Below are 20,972 nucleotides of genomic sequence, written 5' to 3' on the forward strand. Positions count from 1 at the left end.
GAAATGGGATGGGAGCCCGAAGAAGAAGAAGGGGAGGTTCAGAGCTGCTCCAGGAGGAAGCCGAGCAGGAACTGCAGCAAAGAGGACTCCCTTGTTGTAATCCCAGCAGCATCCGAGGAAAGGGTTGGGGAGCGCAGGCCTCCTCCTCGACAGCGGAGCTTAGAGGGCTCTCTGGCCTCCCGCGCGTGGATCTAATGCTCCGGAGAAGGCGCTGCTGCTGCTGAAGAGGAGAAGGAGGAGGAGGAGGAGGAGGAGGAGGGCTGGGAGCCAGGAGGAGGCTCCGGGGAGGAAAGAGGGCAGCGGGAGGTAAGGCAGTCTTCACCTTTGTAAGAATGGATAGATGGATCAATAGATAATATATATATATGTCTGTGTGTAGATGATGATATTTATACATGGATAATTATATATATATATATATATATGTATATAAAATTTATATATATATATATGTGTGTGTGTGATATAATATATACGGATAATGATATTATATATATATATATATATGCACATACACATATATATATGGAGAAGGAGAAAATATATATTGATAATGAGATATATATATATATATACACACAGAGAGAGACATATAAGGATATAATATGTATTGATAATGATAGATAGATAGATACACACACATATAAGGATATAACATATTGATAATGATACACACACACACACACACATATATATATATATGGATAAAGATATAATATATATTGATAATGATACACATATACATATTTAAGGATAAGGATACTGATATTATATATATATATGTATGTGGATTATGATATTATATATTGATAATGATACACACACACATTATATTTACAATGATATATGTGTGTGTGTGTGTGTGTGTGTATATATATATATATATGGATAATGATATAAATCTATTGATAATGGTCATGATAATATGTGTGTGTGTGTGTGTGTGGATAATGACATAATAGATACTGATAATGATAATAAGGATATTGATATATATCTTACCCGCTTCTCCCCATTGATACCCCCGCGGTGCCTAATTTTCCCACTTGGGAAGGGGATTCCCACCAGGGTGGCTAGATGATGATGATGATGATGATGATGATAATAACAATTACTAGTAGTAGTAGTAATACTAGTAGTATTTCTTACTTGCTTCTCCCCATTTACACCCCGCGGTGGCTTAGCCGAGGCCTCCCGGAAAGGCACTTTTCATATTTGGAAGGGGATTCCGGCCAGATAATGATCATAATAATGATAATGACTGCTATTGAATCCTCATTGAAACCCCTGCGGTGGCTCGGCCGAGGCCTCCCGGGGAGGTATTTTCCTACTTGGGAAAGGGATTCCGACCAAGATGGCTAAATAACAACAACCACGATGATGATGATGATGATGATGATGATGATGATGATGATGATGATGATGATGATGTCAATGACCATGATAATAAAATCTATGTATTTCTTGCCCGACTTTTCCCATTCAACCCCCGCAAGGGCTCGGCCGAGGCCTCCCGGGGAGCCACGTTCCTGCTGGGGAAGGGATTCAGACCAGGGAGGCCAAATTAATAATAATTAATAATTAACAATAATTAATAATAATATTTATTACCCGCCTCTCCCTGTTTTTAACGCGCCTGCGGTGGCTTGGGTGAAGTGTCCTAAGGAGGCGTTTTCCTACTAGGGAAAGGGATTCCTACCAGGGTGGTCAGATGATGGTAATAACAATACTAATAATGATGATGGAGGACAAAATGTAGGACGTTCAAAAATGGAGGGCATGACAAGCGACAAAGCTGGAAACCACTCCATGCCAAAGTCTGCTTCTCAGTCCTGCTCAAAATGGAGGATGTTTTTCAGTTCAGAAAAGGTGGGGAATGGAGGACCTGTCGTGGGAAAGGAGGACCTGGGGGGGGGGCTTTGATGGTGTATTCCTGCATGGCAGGATAATAATACTAATACCAAGAGTATTTATTCCTTGCCCGTTTCTCCGCATGGATCGAGGCCAACCGCAAGGAACAGACCCGCCGCAATCGCTTGGAACGCGCCACTTAAAATGCGCATCGGCTGGAAAGGGCAAATGAGGCGTCCTCCTCTCAAAAGGAGGACCAGGGTTAGGGTTGGGGTTAGGGCCCGAAAATGTAGGACAGTTGAGAGAGAGAGAGAGAGAGAGAGAGAGAGAGAGAGAGAGAGAGAGCAGGACCAAAGAAAAGCGGGAAATGCTCAGAGCAATGTAAATTCGGATTCCTTCGGGACAGGACTTGGGGATGGAGGACAGGTCCTGGAAAAGGAGGACCTTTGGTCACCTTGGTTCCGACCAATAAATTCGATCCAGTCGGTTCTCTGGATCCATTGATTTTTTTTTCTGTCGGTGGATTCAACCATCCAGGGCTTGGAAAATATTCATATTCATATATATATATATATACACACACACACATATGCCAACAAGCAAATCTTGATATCTTTTTTTACCATTTTATACCTGCGGCACCTTTTGGAAAACCCACTGGGCGACCTTATTTTATTTCATTAAATATAAGCCACACTCTCTCAGCCTCAGAGGAAGGCCAGGGCAAAAGCCCTCCCTCTGAAGAAACCTGCCCCCCAAAACCCCTGTAACAGGACCTCCAATAAGTATTGATTGATGTATTGTATTTCTACCCTTTCTTCAGAGAGGAGAGTGGCTTTGAGTGTCGGACTAGGACTCTGGAGACCTGGGTTCAGTTCCTTCTCGGCCATGAAACCCACTAGAGATCCGGCTGCCTCTCAATTCGCACAGACTGGAAATAACCCGGTTTGGTACCGGTTTAACTCTTTCTGGCTGAAGGCTATGCAATTCTGCTCTGGGCCCCACAACATACTCCAACTCCCAGAATTGCATAGTCTTCAGCCAGAGCAGTAAAAGCGGTACCAAACCGGGTTATTTCTCCAGTGTGGCTGCAGCCACTTGCCTTACTTTCGATTTGGATCCGTCTCTGTCGGGAAGAACAAGGGCTGGGTTTTGTTCCTTGGCCGCGCAGCAGAGACTTCCCATATTGTCGGGTCTGTGGCCGCCCTGAAAAAGCAAACCCCCAAAGAACAAGGGGACCCACTTTAGTCCAAGCCGAGAGAAAAAAGGAGATTTACTCAATGTTTCCCTGCTCTGTCCCTTAAAATAAGTACGGAGTGCAGTTCCTCTGTGCCTTGGAGGAAACAGGGAGCAAAGCTCCTTTGGAATAAAGCTCCTCTTTCCCTTGAAGGAAGTATGGAGCAGAGTTCCTTTGAAATATGGAGTGTAGCTCCGCTTTCCTTTGAAATGTGAATTAAAGCTCCTCTTTTCATTGAAAGGAATACGGAGTGAAGCTCCTCTGGAAGAAATATGGAGTAAACTTCCTCTTTCCCTGGCAAGAAATAGGGAGTGGAGCTCTACTTTCCCTTGAAATATGGAGTAAAACTCCTCTTTCCCTTGAAATGTGGAGTAAATTCCTCTTTCCTTTGGAAGAAATACGGAGAAAAGCCCCTCTTTCCCTTGAAGGAAGTGTGGAGTAAAGGTCCTCTGTCTTTCCCTTACAAGAAAGAAATACTCCGGACTAAAGCTCCGGAGCGCTGGATCCAAACTACAGGGAAAGCGATTCCAGCCCAACCTCAGCGGAAGGCCTTCCTGAGAGTAAGGGCTGTTGCACCGCGGAGTAGGCCGAATGAGAGTGGAAATGGGCTTGCCTTCTTTGGAGGCTTTGAAACAGAAGCTGGATGGCGATCTTTTGAAGGGTGCTTTGCTTCTGTGTATCCCTCCAGGGCGGGACGGGCTTTGGACTGGGTGGCCCTGGGGGGGGGTCTCTTCCTCGGCTTGCTTTTGGCCTGGTTTATGAAGGCAGGCGACCCAGTGGCAAAACGGAAAACCTTCTGGGACAGAAGAAGCACCCCAGGGGCTCAATTGAGGCATCAATGCATGCAAATCTGGGGGGATCTGGGAGGGAGACCCTCCCCATGGCCAGGCCAGCCCCAGAGCCTGTCTCCCTGAAGGTGGGGGGCGCCCCCTCCCAGCCCCTTGGACTCCGGATGTTTGTTTCTGTCTGACCTCAAAGCCCAGCGGTTGCTTTCTCTCTGCTTCCGAAAAAAGGGGCAAGGGAAGGGTCTAAAGAACATCCCTCTTTGGCTGCATCCACACTGGAGGGATAGCCCGGTTTGGCACCGCTTTAATTCTTTACGTATGGACTTCAGCTTGGCCCTTTGGTTTCCACGGACCTGGAGAGTGTGTCTGGGTTTAGGTTTTGGTCGGACCACCTGCCATGGTTTTGTGGGCTTCTGTTTCGACGGTGGGCGCCTCCCCCATAGAAAGAGCCATAAACATAAGCTACATTCATATACATATGTGGAATATATATGGGAAATCCATAGATAGATAGATAGATAGATAGATATAACCCAGTGGGTTTCTCCTTGATAGAAAGAGCCATAAAAATAAACTATATATATATCTATATATCTATCTCCCCCTCTCTCTCTCTATATATATATCCAGTCGTACTTTTGAGACTAGACACACATATATATTAGTGTCCTCAGAAAAGCGAGTGACATAGATCCAAAACATACGTACAATCAATTCAAATAAAACATTCATCCATCTACAGACAAAGCAAACAGAAACAACTCCTCCTCATTTCACATATTCCATATATATATATAAATTATGGATTTTTTCCATGGAGGAGAATGCATATGGATTTTTATTGTTTATTTTTATGCATATTTTTGGTGTGTGTATGAAAATCCGTATATAAACAATATATATGTGGTTTAAGATATATTTTCTATCCTGATTATATATATATATATATATCCATACATAAACTATATATATATATATATATATTTAAGATGCATTTTCTATCCTGATATTTCCATATATATATATATGAAAATCTGTCTATAACCCATATATATATATATATATATATATATATAAAGAGAGAGAGAGAGAGAGAGAGAGAGAGAGAGTTTAAGATGTATTCTCTAACCTGATATTTACATAAATATATATATCCGTATATAAACAATATATATAAACAATATATATTGTTTAAGACGCATTTTCTATCCTGATGTATAAACATATGAAAATCCGTATATAAGCCATCCCGATATTCCGATTTGATTCCGCGAAGACGCCTTAATAGAGACTAAATGCATTCCTAGCCAAGATACAAGAGAGAGATACCTCTGGTCTCTTATCAGTTCCGTCCCTTTGCATTCTGTTCCAAGACCCTTTAAAAACAACAACGAAGTCGTTAATCCGGGACGAATATATGTGGCTTTTACATATATTACTATTACAAAAACATGTCCTTTGGGGTTTTTTCTTTAAAAGGAGACTTGTGTATTTAAGCCTAAATTCTAGTGCATCCCGTTGAATAAACTAGACCCACTTTCTAAGTGTAGGGTTTCCTTGAAAAAGCCAGGTCCGGAGTAAACTGTGGGTAAAACCCCAATGTTTCCACCTCATTACCTTTAACGTAAATGTAACTTCCGTCTAAGGACTCAGTTTCTGCGCAGAGTAAACACTCACCGAAGCGCCTTTTCTTTTCCAATTGGGGACTTGACTGTAAAATCCTGTAGTATCTCTGCTTGGGAATAAACCCTTTGACTAAGGACTCCCAGCTAGATTGACAATCCAAGTGGATTCACTTCGTTTTTACATTGAAACTGATATACTTTTATACTTTTTCATGGACTAATGACTCCCACTTAGAACTGCAATCGAAAAGTATTCCCTTTTGGACGTTAGAACTGGTCCTTCTCCCATCCACTTCCATCCCGGTTCTGTTCGGGAAAATAGGGTTCTTCTTAACAAATAGGGAAACCGAACTTTCCGCAAACTCCTTTTCCAGGGGAAGCGCGACCTGGTCTTTGTTTCTTGCAAGCTAAGCCCCGACTTCCCTGGAAAGAGCCCGGGGCAGCAAGGGACCCACAGCCAGGGACCCTGGAGGCAGGCAGCCCGGCCCTTTGGGCTCCCTTCAAGGCAGCGGGGCTCCCACCGCCCCCGAAGCCCCGCCAAAAGACAGCTCGCTTTTAAGGCAGGAGATCGATCTGCTGAAAGAGCTGCATGCAGAAGTCCATAGATGTGTCTCTCTGTGTGGGGGAAGTCCTTTCACACACCTATACGAGAAGTCCGTGTGTGTCTGTATACACACACACACACAGAGATATGTGGGAAGTCCTTGTGTGTGTGTGTGTGTGTGTATACACACACACACATACATATGGAAAGTCCTTTTATACACACACACACATGAGAAGTCTACGTGTGTATGTATACTGTATACACACAAACTCACACGTACGTATATACACACAAATATATATGGGAAATACACACACACACACACACACACACACGAATATAGTCCATATATATATATATATATATATGGGGGAAATTATCTAACTATCTACCAATACACACACACACACACACACACACACAGTATTGGAAAATCTGTCCCCCCCCTCTCTCTCTTCTATATACAAATACAAATATGGATTTCTGCATACAAATCTTTAACAATATTAGTGTTCCCAGACAAGTGAAAAGCATATATCCAAACCATTGCTTTACTATCAGTTCAATCGAATCAAACATCCATCCATCTACAGACAAAACAAACAGACAAAACAAAAAAGAACCTGGTGCTTCATTCCTTACTTCCTTTTCTATTATGGTCCTGCGGCTTGACTAGCTAAGCTCCAAAACACACTGTAGAAATAACCCGGTTTGGCACCGCTTTAACTCTTTGTCTGGCTCTTTGCTATGGAATTCTGGGAGCTGGAGTTTGCTGTGGGGTCCAGAGAGGAGAGGAGTTCCGCTCTGGATCCACAACAAACTCCAACTCCCAGAATTCCATAGCCTTGAGCCAGACAAAGAGTTAAAGCGGTGCCAAACCGGGTTAGTTCTACAGTGTTAGTTCTACAGCCGTTCATCACCGCATTTTTAGCTCCAAACAGGGGCTATTAAACGCACATGTTTCAGGATGCGCCTGCTTTTCATCTCCAGAGGGAAGGTTTCCAACTTTTTTGGGGGGAGAAAGCACATGGTTTTCCTTCTTGTGTGTGTTTTGGAAGAAGGTGTGTGTAAAGGGGAGGCAGGGGGAATAGTAGGTAGTGTTCCGCTTAAATCAAATTTGTAAAGATTTGGAGGCACTGTAAGGGAAGGACCTTCTCCAAGTAGGAAACTGTTTTGAATCTCAAAAAGTCAAGGAGTCCTGTTTTCACACACCTCCATAGAAGATCTCCCCCCCTTTTTTTTCCCCAGGGTGTCCTCATTGCAAAGGAGGACCAGGCACCGCGAAATGGAGGCTCTCCCAGTCAAAAATGGAGGACAGGACTAAAGAAAACGCTAAAAAAAAGCCCTATCAATTCATAATTCTTGGTCCTCTTCATAATGAAGGGCATTTTGGAATTCTTCCTGGACTGAACGTGGAAATGGGGGGCACAGGTCCAGGAAAAGGAGGACGCCTGGTCCAGGGTGACTTGGTGTCCTCACCGTAAGGTGCAGCAAAAAACGCAGGACTTTCAAGAAAATGGCAAGACATTCCCCATGAACAGACCAAAAGCACTCTGTATAGATGTCAATCCATTGCCTCTTAGTCCTGCTCATAATGGAGGACCATGAGGAATATCTCCCGGACAGAAATGGAGGACCTTTGACCAAACAATAAGCCAAAAGCAATTGTGGAAATGTAAATGTGCGACACTGAAAGGGAGAAAAATTATGGCCACATAAAAAGCTAAGCATATGTCAATTCGTGCCTCTTCGTCCTGCTCAAAATGGAGGACGTTTTCGAATCCTTTCTGGAGAGAAGGTGGAAAGTTGATGGTCAGGTCCGGGAAAAGGATGACGCCTGGTAATTCTGAATTCAGCATGACTTTCTTTCTTTCTTTCTTTCTTTCTTTCTTTTGGAAGAAAGTGATGAGTTGCGGGAAAGGTGAATGAGCGGCGGAGGCCGCATCCGCACTGCAGAAATAATCCGGTTTAACACCGGTTTAGCTGCCCTGCTTCAATGCTGCGAGATGCTGGGAACTGTAGCTTGTTGTGCCACAGTTCCCAGAATCCCACAGCATTGAGCCAGGGCATTTAAAGCGGCGTCAAACCGGTTTATTTCTGCAGTTCGGACGCAGCCGGAGTTGATAGTGAAACCCTCCGACGGTCAGACGCCTCCCATGAATTCCCGAAGGGTTGACACTGCATTCATTTTTAAAATAAAATAAATAGGCTGCATCCACACTGGAGAAATAACCCGGTTTGGACGCGCTTTAGTCTGGCTCAAGGCTATGGAATTCTGGGAGTTAGAGTTTGTTTGTTTCATATATATATGAAAGCTGGATCGGAATATATATATATATATATATATATATATGAGAAGAAGCTTGGGATATGCATGTTTATGTATATAAAAGGTGGCTCAGTGTGTGTGTGTGTGTGTATATATATATATATATATATATAGAGAGAGAGAGAGAGAGAGAGAGAGAGAGTGCCTCGGAATATAATATATGTGAGAGAGGTGGCATGGGATATATATACATATGTGTGCGTATGTATAAAATAGAAGGTGGCATATATATATATACATGAAAGATGGTTTGGGACGCATACCTACATGTATATACATTTATATATGTATGTATCCCAAGCCACCTCGAATATATTTGGGTGTGAAACATCTGAAGGCCTTTTTTGGAATGAAAGAGGCAAACGGATGCGTCCGCCAGCAGCCTTTCGATTGTAACTACTCCTCGTGGGAATTTATTGCCTCTTTTATATATAGGTATATATATGTGTGTACCTGTGTGTATTTATATGTGTGGTATGTATGCATAGGTAAATATATACACACATACATCTAGGTTGGCGTAGTGCTTTGAGTGTTGGACTACGACTCTGGAGACCAGGGTCTGGCCATAGAAACCCCAATGGGGTGACCTTGGGCGGGTCACACTCTCTCAGCCTCAGAGGAAAGCCAGGGCAAACCCCCTCTGAGCAAACCTTGCCCCCCCCCCCCAAATAAAACCTATGATAGCTCCCTCTGAGGGTCGCCATAAGTCAAACGTGGCTTGGACGCGCACCATAAAGGCTTGGAAAAACATTGGGATGGTTTGCTCCTCTTTTTCATGCGATGTTTGGTTTGACTTTTAGTGGAGGGAAAGGGGCGAGTCACACGCTCTCAGCCTCAAGGGGAAAGTCGGGGAAAGCCTCCGGGGAACAATCCTGGCCCAGAAAAGACCACCGTCAAAGGCCTTCGGGCGACAGAAGTCGGGAATGACTTGAAGGCGTCCAACAGCAACGTGTGTGCGTGTGTGTATGTATATCTGTGTATATCTGTGTGTATATATGTGCATGTGTATGTGTGCGTATGTGTGTGTATGTGTGTGTATATATGTGTACCCACAAACGTAGTCTTTCTATTCCCCGCCAATCGCCCTGGACAAGGAGGCAAGAGGGTGGCAAGAAGGGCCTGGCAGGGGGCGACTGAAGAGGGCAGCTGGGCTAGGGATCCGGGGGAAGGGGAATTGTAGCGCGACCCCTCCTCTTTCTCTACATCTTCATCCCCCTCTTCAGCTCCAGATCTCTCTGAGGCTTGTGAAGCTGGTCCTCCCTCGGTGGCCCACTTTTTATGGGGGGCTGTCTCTGCCTTGGCGGCGGAGGAGGAAGGGGGGTGGTCTGTGGTGCCAGCCGTTGGGGGGAATGGAGGGGCCCAGGGCTCTTTGGCTGGGCCTTGCTTTCCTCTGAGGTTCAGATCCATCCATAGTGGTGGTGGTGATGATGATGATGATAACACCAGCTAACCCCGGGGGGCATCAAGCGCTTCCCTCTCTCCCCCACCGCCTCACAAGGGCCTTGCCAAGTAGGCCAGCATTCGTACCCCTTCTTGCCCCTGGGACAGGGCTGGGGAAGAGGAAGGGCCCAAAGGGAAGGAACGGCAGGCTGGCAACTCAAGGTCCATGCTCACAGCCTCAGGGAAGGCTCTTGGTTTTGTGCAGCACTACCTTAGCCGAGTTAAGGTGCATGCTCTTAAGTTAAGTCCCATGCTCTCGGGTGAAGTCACACTCTCTCAGCCTCAGGGGAAGGCAATGGCCAACTTCCTCTGGGCCAGTCTTGCCAAAAAAACCCCAGGATAGCTTTGCCAGGAGTGGGAGAGGGCTTGAAGGCGCAAAGCAGCCACGGGGCAGTCCGAAGAAGGCGCTTCGGCTGCGGGGCTCAGTCTGCCGGGGCCCCGCTCCGTTCCCTGGGGCTCTTGCTGGGCGTTGGAGGCCCTGGGGCCCTGGGCCAGCTGGGAAAGCTCCGCCGAGAGCAACCGAGCAAGAGACTTCGGAGCTGTCGCCTGGCAAAGCCGGGTCGGGTTTTGGAGGATCTGGGAGTGTGGTGTTTATAGCTTTCTTAGGCTCGGCTTTGTAAGAGCGGGGCAAGGGCTGGGTTTGAGCTTCCTTGGCTGAGTCGCTGCTGGGCCTCTCTGGAAAGAAAAGGGAAAGTAAACCCAGAGCAAGTCCTTAAAAAGGAATTCTACCGAGCTGCGATTCTCTGGAGTTGTGGTTGTTGTTGTGTGACTTCAAGTCCTTTCCCGATTTATCGCGACTCTATTATCATGGCTTTTTGTTCGTTCGTTCGTTTGTTTGGGGCAAGTTTCTTCAGAGGAGGTTTGCTCTTGCCAGCCTTTGAGGCTGAGAGAGTGCTCAGTGGCTTGTCTATAACCGAACCAGCATTCGAACCCAACGCTCAAACCACGACACTTCGGAGGTGAAATCCCCCCGACTTTAAAGGGGATTTTCTTTCCAAGGAAACCTACAAGGATCCCAGTCTTATAATTTCAGTGGAACTATCCTGGCTCAATGCTATGTAGAATCCTGGGAATTGTAGTTCGTTGTGGCACCAGAGCTCTCTGACAGGGAAGGCTATGTCTCACAAAAGTCAGAAGTCTCCAGCTTTGAGCCAGGGCAGTTAAAGCGGTCTCAAACTGGATTATTCTTGCCGTGTGTTTGGGACCTCTGGCTCTTAAATGAGTTCCCTTGCATAGCCAGGTAGGCTACAAATATCAATATATATTTTGGAAAGGCCCCAGGAGAAGCAGGAGAGGCTGCCTTTCCTGGGATATTTAATACACACACACACACACACACACATTTTTTAGTTCTCCTTCATTCACAAGGATTCAGGGAGAATGATGCTATATAACAGGCTTATTAGGCTAAGCAGAGCTCCCCTCTGAATCCCACAACAATCTTCAACTCCCAGAATTCCATAACCTTGAGCCAGGGCAGTTAAAGTGGTGCCAAACCGGGTTATTTCTCTACTGTGGATGCAGCCTAGATCTCAGTAATTAATCCTCTTATTGAGGAATAATGGAAGATACAAACAAGAAGGAGATATGGTAGTCATCAGAGGAATATACGATTTCATTGAGACAGGAGAAATGTGATGAAATTAAAGTAAATTTTCAACCGGGAAAATTAAACATCAGTTTAATTTCTTATCAGAAAGTTGATGCTATCCATGTATCTGTTTCTGTTTTATAGGTTCAGTCTGTGTGAATTATGTGAGCTTGTAGTAGGAGTGTGTTATGTGGATGAGGGTAAGGGGTTGATGGCAGGTATTTATATGTATATATGTATGTATATATGTGTATATATATATATATATATATATATATATATATATGTTTGCATTTGTGAAGTCGAAGGCTTTCACAGCCAGCATCCCTATTTTTTTTGTGTTTTTTTTTTGGGCTATGAGGCCATGTTCTAGAAGAGTTTATTCCTGTCTTTTCGCCAACATCTGTGGCTGGCATTGCCTATGAGCAAGTATTCCCCTATCTTTCCCTATGGACAAATATTCCTTTGTTTCCCTATGGACAAATATTCCCCTATCTTTCCCTATGGACAAATATTCCCCTATCTTTCCCTATGGACAAATATTCCCCTATCTTTCCCTATGGACAAATATTCCCCTATCTTTCCCTATGGGCAAGTATTCCCCTGTGTTTCCCTATGGGCAGGTATTCTCCAGTGATTCCCTATAGCAATAGCAAGTGCATTTCAATACCACTTATCAGTGCACTTAAGCACTCCCTAATGGGGTTTACAATGTGTCAGCTAATTGCCCCCAACAAGCTGGGTACTCATTTTAGCCACCTTGGAAGGTTGCCAGGCTGAGCTGACCCTGAGCCCCTGGCTGGGATTCAACTCACAACCTTGTGCTTTATGAGTGAGTGGCTTTAGTACAAGCATTTAACCACTGCACACGTACTGTCATTTGTTTTTGTACATCCTTTTATTATATATGTATTTTAATTTGTAAACAAAATCATTAAAAATAATGACTCCTCTTTTTCTCCCCATCCCTGCTTGCCTTATTTCTTGCTTAGGATCGGCTTGTGAAGCCCCCGGAGGCAGAGAATGGGGAGCAAAGCTCTGCCGGCACCCATCCCGGTGCACCCCTCCTTGCAGCTGACCAACTACTCCTTCCTACAGGCGGTCAACACTTTCCCATCCACGGTGGACCCCTTGCAGGGCCTCTATGGCCTCAGTGCTGTCCACACCATGCATATGAACCACTGGACGCTGGGATGCTATGCTGCAGCTGCCGCAGCCTCAGGCGGCACAGGAGTGGGGTCAGCCCAAGGCTTGGTGGAGCGGTTCCCCTTCCCAGCACTGCCCTTTGCTGCCACCCACCTCTTCCACCCTAAGCAGGCGGCCGCCATCGCCCACGTCCTGCCGGCACTGCGCAAGGAGCGGCCCCGCTTTGACTTTGCCAATCTGGCCCTGGCCGCCACGCAGGAGGATCCGCCTAAGGCACCCCAAGCTTCAGGGGCCTCCCAGGGTGAGCTGGGCAAGTTGGTCGGAGGGCCTTTAGGCAAGCTGAGCCCTGAGCGCAAGGCGCCCCGGGGTCGGCTCCCCTCCAAGACCAAGAAGGAGTTCATCTGCAAGTTCTGCGGGAGGCACTTCACCAAGTCCTACAACCTCCTCATCCATGAGAGGACCCACACGGACGAGCGGCCCTACACCTGCGACATCTGCCACAAGGCCTTCCGGAGGCAGGACCACCTCCGAGACCACAGGTCAGGACCCCAGACCCAGAAAAGGGGAGCAGACCCAGAGGAGTGGGTGGATAGGTGGCTTTCCCTAGGGTTAGGGGTCACCTAACACAAGGGTCAGCTCCCCACAACTGACCTCCTCCCATCCCACACCAGACAGGATTAAATGTCAGGATTTTTGTGTACACTCGTCCTTCCACATTTGTGGCTTTGACTTTTGCAGATTTGATTATTCACGGATTTGATTAATATGTTCTCTCTAGGTCTTTTTTGTGGGTTTTTTCCAGGCTATGAGGCCTTGTTCTAGAAGAGTTTACATCTTCTAAAACACTGCCTCATAGCCAGAGAAATCCACAACAAACTATGGATGTGAAAAACTCACAAAAAACTACAGATGCGAAAAACACACAAAAAACTATGGATGCCTGGCTGAGAAAGCCTTTGACTTCACAGTCTCTATGTTCTCCAGCACAACTCTGTGGTCAACCAAAAGTCACACTGAAGGATCTAGAGATCCCTAGAGAGAACAGTCCACTAGGCATTTGTAGCTCCCCCGGCTCAATTCTATGGTCAATGTCTGGCAGATGTTGACCACAAAGTTGCACTGGAGGACCTAGAGAGATTTTCTCTCAGGTAAAAACATAGTGTCTTTGTTATTTGCGGTTTTTCCACATTCAAGGGGGTCCCGTGCCCTTAATCTCAGCAAATGTGGAGGGATGAGTGTACTAATCAAAGATATACCAGTGTTAGTCTGTAGAATCCATATGTAGAGAGATCTTGTAGCATCTTTGAGACTAAATTCAGTGGTCCCCAAAAGAAGTGGGTGACATGAACTTTCATAAATTTAAGTCTGTTTCCTCAGGTGCAAGGAGTGGGGGATCCCCTGGTAGCATGAGTTTTCCTAGGCTTGAGTCTACTTCCTCAGATGTGTGGAGGCGAGGGTTCAGAGGACGCTTCATGCCTCTGAGGAGGTAGACCTAAGTCTACAGAAGCTCATGCTGCCAACTTCTTTCTTTCAGTTAGCCTCAAAGGTGCTACAAGATCTCTCTACGTACTTTTGTACTAATGCTACTCATAAAGTGTAATTCCTCTATATCACTGAATGTCGTGGCAATAGTTGTGATGTAAACATCTTGTTGCTGTTGTGTTCCTTCAAGTCATTTCCAAGGCGGGGCTTTCTTGACAAATTTCTTCAGAGGGGGGCTTGCTATTGCGTCCTCTGGGGCTGAGAGAGAGTGTAACTTGCCCAAGCTCAAACCATGGGTTTCCATGTCCGAGCTGGGACTTGAACCCTGATCGAACCCTGATCTCCAGAGTCATAATCCAATGCTCAAACTGGTTCTGGTTCTCCGCTGGCACAATTAAAATTATCTTCTTAACTTACAATATCATATGCACATCCTCAGTGTATTTACATAGACATAATTCCATGTACCTCAAGTGAAAATCTAGTAACATGTGATATTTTTAAAGATAATTTTTTAAAAATAAAAAATTATTTAAAAAATTAAAATATTTTATTGGAAATTGGAAATTTTAATTTTAAAAAAATCTGGGGCCTCTCTCCTCCCACTGAGCTTCACCCCACTCCCACCATCTCCTCAGCATTTTAATGGGAGGCAGGTGAATGCCACAGCCTGTTTCTGCCAAAAAGCAGATGTTTGAGGAGCAGGGATGTCACCCCATTTTAGTCAGGTCCACACCCCCATCCCGCTAGTGATGCCACTGTCCCTAGGATGGTCATGCTTCAGTCATGCTCACTAGACCATTTCCAGTCTGTAAATGTGGGGCGGAGTTGGGGAAAGAGGCTCTCCTTTCGGCACCACCTTAGTCAGGTTAAGTTACATGCGTCTCAGAGGAAGGCAATGGTCAGTCTCCTTTGAATAAATCATCATCATCATCATCATCATCATCATCATCATTATTATTATTATTACCCCACTCTTCAGCCAAAAGGCTGTCAGAGCGGCTTACAAATTGTTAATCTTGCCAAGAAAACCTTGTGATATGTTTGCCATAAGTCGCAAAGGACTTGAAGGCACATACTGTAACAGCAGCAGCAGCAACAAACTCCTAGAACAGTTTGGAACCCCTTCTTGACATTAGGAGCTGGGGAAAGTTACTTTTCTTGGACCACAACAACTGCCAGAATTGGAAGCACCTTTTAGCCATCCCCACTTCTGCACAGGCTCCATTTCCTCGGAAATCAACTCACCAGAGCTAGGAAGAGTCACTTTTTTAGACTTTGTTGTTGCTGCTCTGTGCCTTCAAGTCCTTTTCAACTCATGGCAACCCTAAGGCAACCTTATATCATGGGGTTTCTATTGGCAAGATTTGTTCAAAGAAGGTTACCCATTGCCTGCCCTTGAGGCTGAGAGAATGTGACTTGACCAAGGTCACCCAGTGGGTTTCCATGGCTAAGCTGGGAATCAAACCCTGGTCTCCAAAGTCACGATCCAACACTCAAACCTAGCACTGAGCGTTGAGAGCCACCACACTGACTCTCTCTGCCTCCCCAAAACTCACAGCACGCACCTGACCAGCATGTTGGTTGGGCGTTTGGAAGGTGTAGTCCCAAATAATTTGTTTGGGAATATTGTTGTGGTTCTGAGGCTGAGTGTCACCCTGCAGTTTCCTCAGTTCCTGTTCTCCAGAGTTGCAGTCCAATCCTCAAACTTAGAGTCCAACACTCAGACTTATGGCAACCCTATCACAAAGTCTTCTTGGCAAGATTTGTCCAGATTCCTAAATAACATGTTTTGGGAATATTGTGGTGGCTCTGTGGTTGCATTGGCACTCTGCAGTTTCCTCCATTTGACCATTTGACACATTTCTCTTCTCCAGCCCTGTGCAATAAGGGATAACAGTTTTGGCCTACTTTGCAAGGTTGTTGTAAGGCTGTGGGGGAGAAAGGAAAGTACTTGATGCTCCAATGTTAGGTGGTGTTACTAACCGCACTGTTGATGGATCTGAAGCTCAGAGGAAGGCAATGGCAAAACCCGCATGATAGGGTCTCGGAAATGACTTGAAGGCATATAGCAGCAACAACAACTGATGAATCCTATTTGAGTTTATTTCTAAAGGAGTAGGAAATTTAAGTTGGTGGTAGCCATAGGCATTTATCACACTGAGGTTTTTGCAGCTTTTTGCAGCTCAGATTTGACATGACTGCGGGTCCAACGATGTGAATTCATGTGATAGCATGATGTATTATCACGTGATTCCTTTCTATGGGGGCGCCTTCCATGGCGCTTCTGCAGTGAATCCAAAGTGATCCCTCATTTTGGTGAAATCGGTAACAAGCGAATTCACAGAAATCGCTCCCAAGCTCACTTCGCTTTCACTCTGAATTGGTCTGGTGTGGAATGCAACTTTGCTTCTGCTCTGGTACATCACCGCAACCCCCCCGGGTTGCAAATTTCCCATGATGCGGCGCTGCAATTTCCCCCCATTTCTTTTTGGTGGTCCTTTCACTTTCAGGGCAACTTTCAGGGCAACTCATTTTTTTGGAATGTGTGTGTGTGTGTGCGCGCGCGCACGTGTGAATGTGAATATACAGATATGTCTGTCTGTCTGTCTGTTGAAATTGCTGAAATGGAAGGGAAAATAAAAAAGGGGATGAAGAAGACACAGAAATATTCACGAGGAAAATATTCATGCAATCACGTGAAACAGGGAACAAGGACTTGCACCCCTTTTCAGCCCAGAAACGTACAATGCCATGATGTGTTCAGACACCCACTGAGCATGTGCAAGGTTGCTGATTCGAATAGTTGAATCTGCATGGTATGCACCGGTGTGGTAATACAATTTGCACTCACTCCGCTTTGTGTGAATCTGCGTCATGTGACTTGCCTTGGTTTCGATTCCCCCTCAATTTGGAAGGGCAATGGAAGGGCAACCAGGTGTGATAAAACATTCACATTATAATGTGAATTCATATAGCTGAACCAGGAGTCACCCCGGATCTGAGCTGCAAAAACTTCCGTGTGATGAACACCATAGTTTGATCTGTGTGCAGAAGAGCCAATGATCTGAAGGCCAGCTGTCTGACTTTGGCACTGCTTCCCTTCCATTACAGCAGGTCCAAATGAGGACAGGTAGGGCCTTGTCTCTGGGCCATGTGTGTATATGTGTGTGCTCCTTTTTTTGGACTTACATGAATCCCCTTGACTAGGCTAGAACTTATTTCCAAACTTAGAATCTGCAGCCCAGATTTCCAAGATCACTACAGGTGCTTCTTTGGGCCATTCTTAAAATGCTTTCTGTATTTTTCTAGCTTGTGTGTGTAACTTTATAAGTACCCTTAAAAGCTTAGTGATGGCCACAAAGCTTTTCTTTACCCCTGTACTAGAAATCTGTTCTTCTGTGCCTTCAATTCCACTCAACCTTTGACAACCTGTCAGGGTTTTCTTGGCCAAGATTTATTCTGAGGAGGTTTGCTACTGTCTTCCTTTTAGGCACAGAGAATGTGGCTTGCCCAAAGTCACCCAGTGAGTTTCCATAGCTGAGCAGGGATGTGAACCCTGGCCTCCCAGAGTCTTAGTCCAAACAGTCAAACCACCACACTAAGCTAGCTCTTCTTATCTACATGTCTGCTTATCTGTCTCTGGAAATCTACTTGTTAGAAATCCAGTTAGGAAATAGCAGATAACTTCAGTAGATTTATTACTTGGTAAACTTGGATCAAAATGGGAAAAGGTGGGAGCAGGGAGAAAAGAAAGGAGTATTTCCTCATGCTAATAAGATGGTTGTTCATTTCTCTCATATATGCACCAGAGACAGATATTTACAGTGCTTTGGAGCTGGTCCAAAAATGGTATCACTGCTTGTGGATTTTAGATCTTTGCAGTGTTTTGGTTTACAAATCTGTACATATAACCCCTTTCCCTTCTTGCTCAGTTTAAACATTATTTGGTCTCTTCTATTCCCACTAAAACAAAACCGAATCTTTGCACCCAATCCTTTTGGATTGATACACATAATGGCAAAACTCCTTCTGATGTTAACTAGAGGAGGGCTTATGTTATATGCATGTTCACCTGGAAGTAAGTTTCACTCTGTTCAGTTGTGCCTACTGCCATAGGATTACTTCCATAGGATTACGCATTTGTAGATCAAGCCTACATATTTTAACTGTGAAGTAGGTTCCACTCTGTACAGTGAAGCTTATTTCCTAGTAATATGTGTTTAGGATAGTCTCTTTTATTTGTTATCTGAGAAGGGCAATGAAACACTGAGAAGTATTACTGTCATGCATTTGAAATCTGCAGAAAGAAAAAGTAGGAGGTGGCTTAGGATAATATTGTTTTTGAAGACTTGAACTACCTAGAGGCAGCTGGTTGTTGTGGCTTTTTGCTGTGTCTACAGATACTGATTCCAAACTGCCTCTATTGGCTTCCAGGTATATCCATTCCAAAGAGAAACCATTCAAATGTCAGGAATGTGGGAAAGGATTTTGCCAGTCCAGGACTCTAGCAGTTCATAAAACTTTACACATGCAGGTAAGGTTAGATCATATCACGTTCAACCATTTATTTTTGATCTTAATTCCTTTCCAGTTCTTTATACTTAATGGGTACATTTTTAAAATATAGATAAGTAAAGAATGGCAACATATGTTCAATGAGTGATTGTTTCACATTTCAGTATTTGGAAAACAAGGAGAGAGACTCTTCTTTCCATTGTTCAGAGCCATTTATTGCATTTTTGGGGCATATAAATCAAACTAATAAGTTTAAACAAATTGTCTAAACCTACAGTCTTGTGCCCAGTTATTTGTGAGTAAATCCGCTTCAATGCATTGAGTCAGGCTGCATTTGTGCATTTAAGACTTGTGTGGCACTTCTGAAGCAACATACAAATGGCTACATGAGATGCACACTCTGTTTGAAAAGCTTAGGTTAAAAAGACTAGCTTTATGGAAAGCTTTTTGCTGATAGAGCTGAAGCATATATCCCTGGGAAGCTGGGTAGATTAGCAAGAGACATTTTTCTGTAGATCCTAGAGATGGGGAAATGTGATGAAGTGAGAAGAACTGACCTTGACAGGCAGGAAGATATATCCATGTAGTTAAGCCTGTAATCTTAAGCACACTTACTAGGGAGTATATCCCAGAGAATTCAATTGGACTGACATCCGACTAAACATTCATACAATCAGCCTGTAAAGTATCCTATTGCAGATAAAGTGACCTGCACCTGGATCTCAAATGCAGTTGCTGAGATCAGTAAAACTTGCCTTCAACCTAAGGCTCCAATTTGATGGTTACCTAAAGAGATAAATGGCTGACAGAAGGATGCCCAGTAAATATTCTGAATGAGAAAGGATTTGAATTCAGAATCATTATGCTTCAGTCACAATTTATTATTATCACATCTGGATAGCACTTCCTAATAAATATGCATGACTGAACAGCAAATATCTGAGGATACCTATCCAGGATTCTGTATCTGCATTCTGTGCATATTTACCAAGGAGTTACTTCAGGGTCAGCTTCCATAGGATCAAGCTATAAGTGCACATGCATTTACAAAGTAAAATCTATTACTGTCTAAAATCTATTGTAGATAAAGTAAAATCTGTTGCTGTCTAAAGTGTTTTCTGCCAATTTTCACGTACACAGAATTGCAATTTCATGCAGAAACCACTGGTTTTCAGGGAAGAAGATTTCCATTGAAGTTGCTTCTCAGTACATTCTTAGGGTTGCAGTGGTTTATTCCCCCCTCCACTGTTGTGGTGTTGTTCTTGTACAATGCAATGAGGCCAAAAAAATGGGGAGGGGGGATAATGGGTAAACTTTGAAAACTCAGTAATCCAGGTAGTTTGTAACAGGGTTTAATCCTTTGCTTGCTTCAAATCTGAACAGGAATCTCCACACAAATGCCCCACATGTGGAAGAACCTTTAATCAAAGAAGTAACCTGAAAACTCACCTTCTCACCCATACAGACATCAAGCCCTACAACTGTGAGCAGTGCGGCAAAGTGTTCAGGCGAAACTGTGATCTGCGGAGGCACAGTCTAACTCACACCCCGCGGCAGGACTTCTAGAACAGCCAAGAACCTCCACAGGGAGCTAACTCTGGCTCAAGGACTTGAACTGTAGGAAAATCTTGATGTCTGCACACAGGCAGGCAAATATATGCAGGGGCCCAATTCTCCCTGTTCCCCCCCCCGACTCCAGCCAAATCCTCTGTGAGACTGAGGTGGGCAGAAGAACATCGGTCCCGAGCCTTCTCCCCACACCGAGAGCACAGGCCGATTCCTTGTAGATAATAAGAGCGCAGCTCATTTTCGAGCTTTGTACAGAAGAAACTGTGGTATCACGTGTTTGCTTCCTATCGTCTTACCAAATGCACATTGGTAAAACCAGCAAATCTGGGAGTGAAAGTATTGTTTTTCAAAATGTATTTCAAAATAAACATTTTCCCCACCAAAAGCTCTCATACTTGGCTTATGCAATTCTTTATTTAATTTATTTAATTCGTTCCCCTTTCTGTAAATTAATAATCAAGTGAACTAAAGTCTAGTTATTTAAGCTAACTGTATTTCTATGTTTTTATTTTTCTTTCTGTGAGAAAGCATTGATTTTTAAAAATTACTTGTATGTTTGTAAAAGGAATCTATATCTGCTAGTTTAATGGTGAAATTCTTGGTATGTTTACTCAGATGTTAAGTCCCACTAAGATGAGTTGGACCTTAGTGCTTCTAAAGACTTCTAGCTCAGCCCTTCAAAATACATTGAGCAACTATTGCCTTTTGCCTTCCTTTACGGACTTTTCTCTTTCTTTCTTTCTTTCTTTCTTTCTTTCTTTCTTTCTTTTTTAAAAAAAGCTATGGGAGCACATGGAAAGTTAGAAAAGGAAGATAATGTCCATAAAATTCCTTGGCTGAGTCACTGCT

The 20,972-nt window shown here is 44.3% G+C and overlaps 1 protein-coding gene across 2 annotated transcripts; it reads left to right on the top strand.

Moving 5' to 3' along the window:
* Positions 1–227: 227 nt before the first annotated feature.
* LOC149317531 (protein odd-skipped-related 2-like) lies at positions 228–20,508 on the top strand. Of its 2 annotated transcripts, none has more exons than XM_089518928.1 (4): positions 228–306; positions 12,401–13,093; positions 18,474–18,573; positions 19,938–20,508. In XM_089518928.1, exons 2-4 carry the CDS (start codon positions 12,432–12,434, stop codon positions 20,118–20,120), a joined length of 945 nt encoding a protein of 314 aa, XP_089375054.1. In that variant the 5' UTR covers positions 228–306; positions 12,401–12,431; the 3' UTR covers positions 20,121–20,508. The 2 variants fall into 2 exon arrangements, with proteins under 2 accessions (XP_089375054.1, XP_089375055.1); XM_089518929.1 differs by having other exon boundaries at positions 20,020–20,508.
* Positions 20,509–20,972: the final 464 nt, after the last annotated feature.

The sequence above is a fragment of the Sceloporus occidentalis genome, unplaced genomic scaffold (assembly GCF_023333645.1).
Source record: "Sceloporus occidentalis isolate IW3139 unplaced genomic scaffold, rSceOcc1.0.p SCAF_3, whole genome shotgun sequence".
NCBI classification, from domain to species: Eukaryota; Metazoa; Chordata; class Lepidosauria; order Squamata; family Phrynosomatidae; genus Sceloporus; species Sceloporus occidentalis.

Coding starts and splice junctions, on each gene's coding strand:
- LOC149317531 (XM_089518928.1), top strand. CDS start 12,432: ATGGGGAGCAAAGCTCTGCCGGCACCCATCCCGGTGCACCCCTCCTTG. Junction 13,094..18,473: donor GACCACCTCCGAGACCACAG/GTCAGGACCCCA, acceptor ATTGGCTTCCAG/GTATATCCATTCCAAAGAGA. Junction 18,574..19,937: donor ATAAAACTTTACACATGCAG/GTAAGGTTAGAT, acceptor AAATCTGAACAG/GAATCTCCACACAAATGCCC.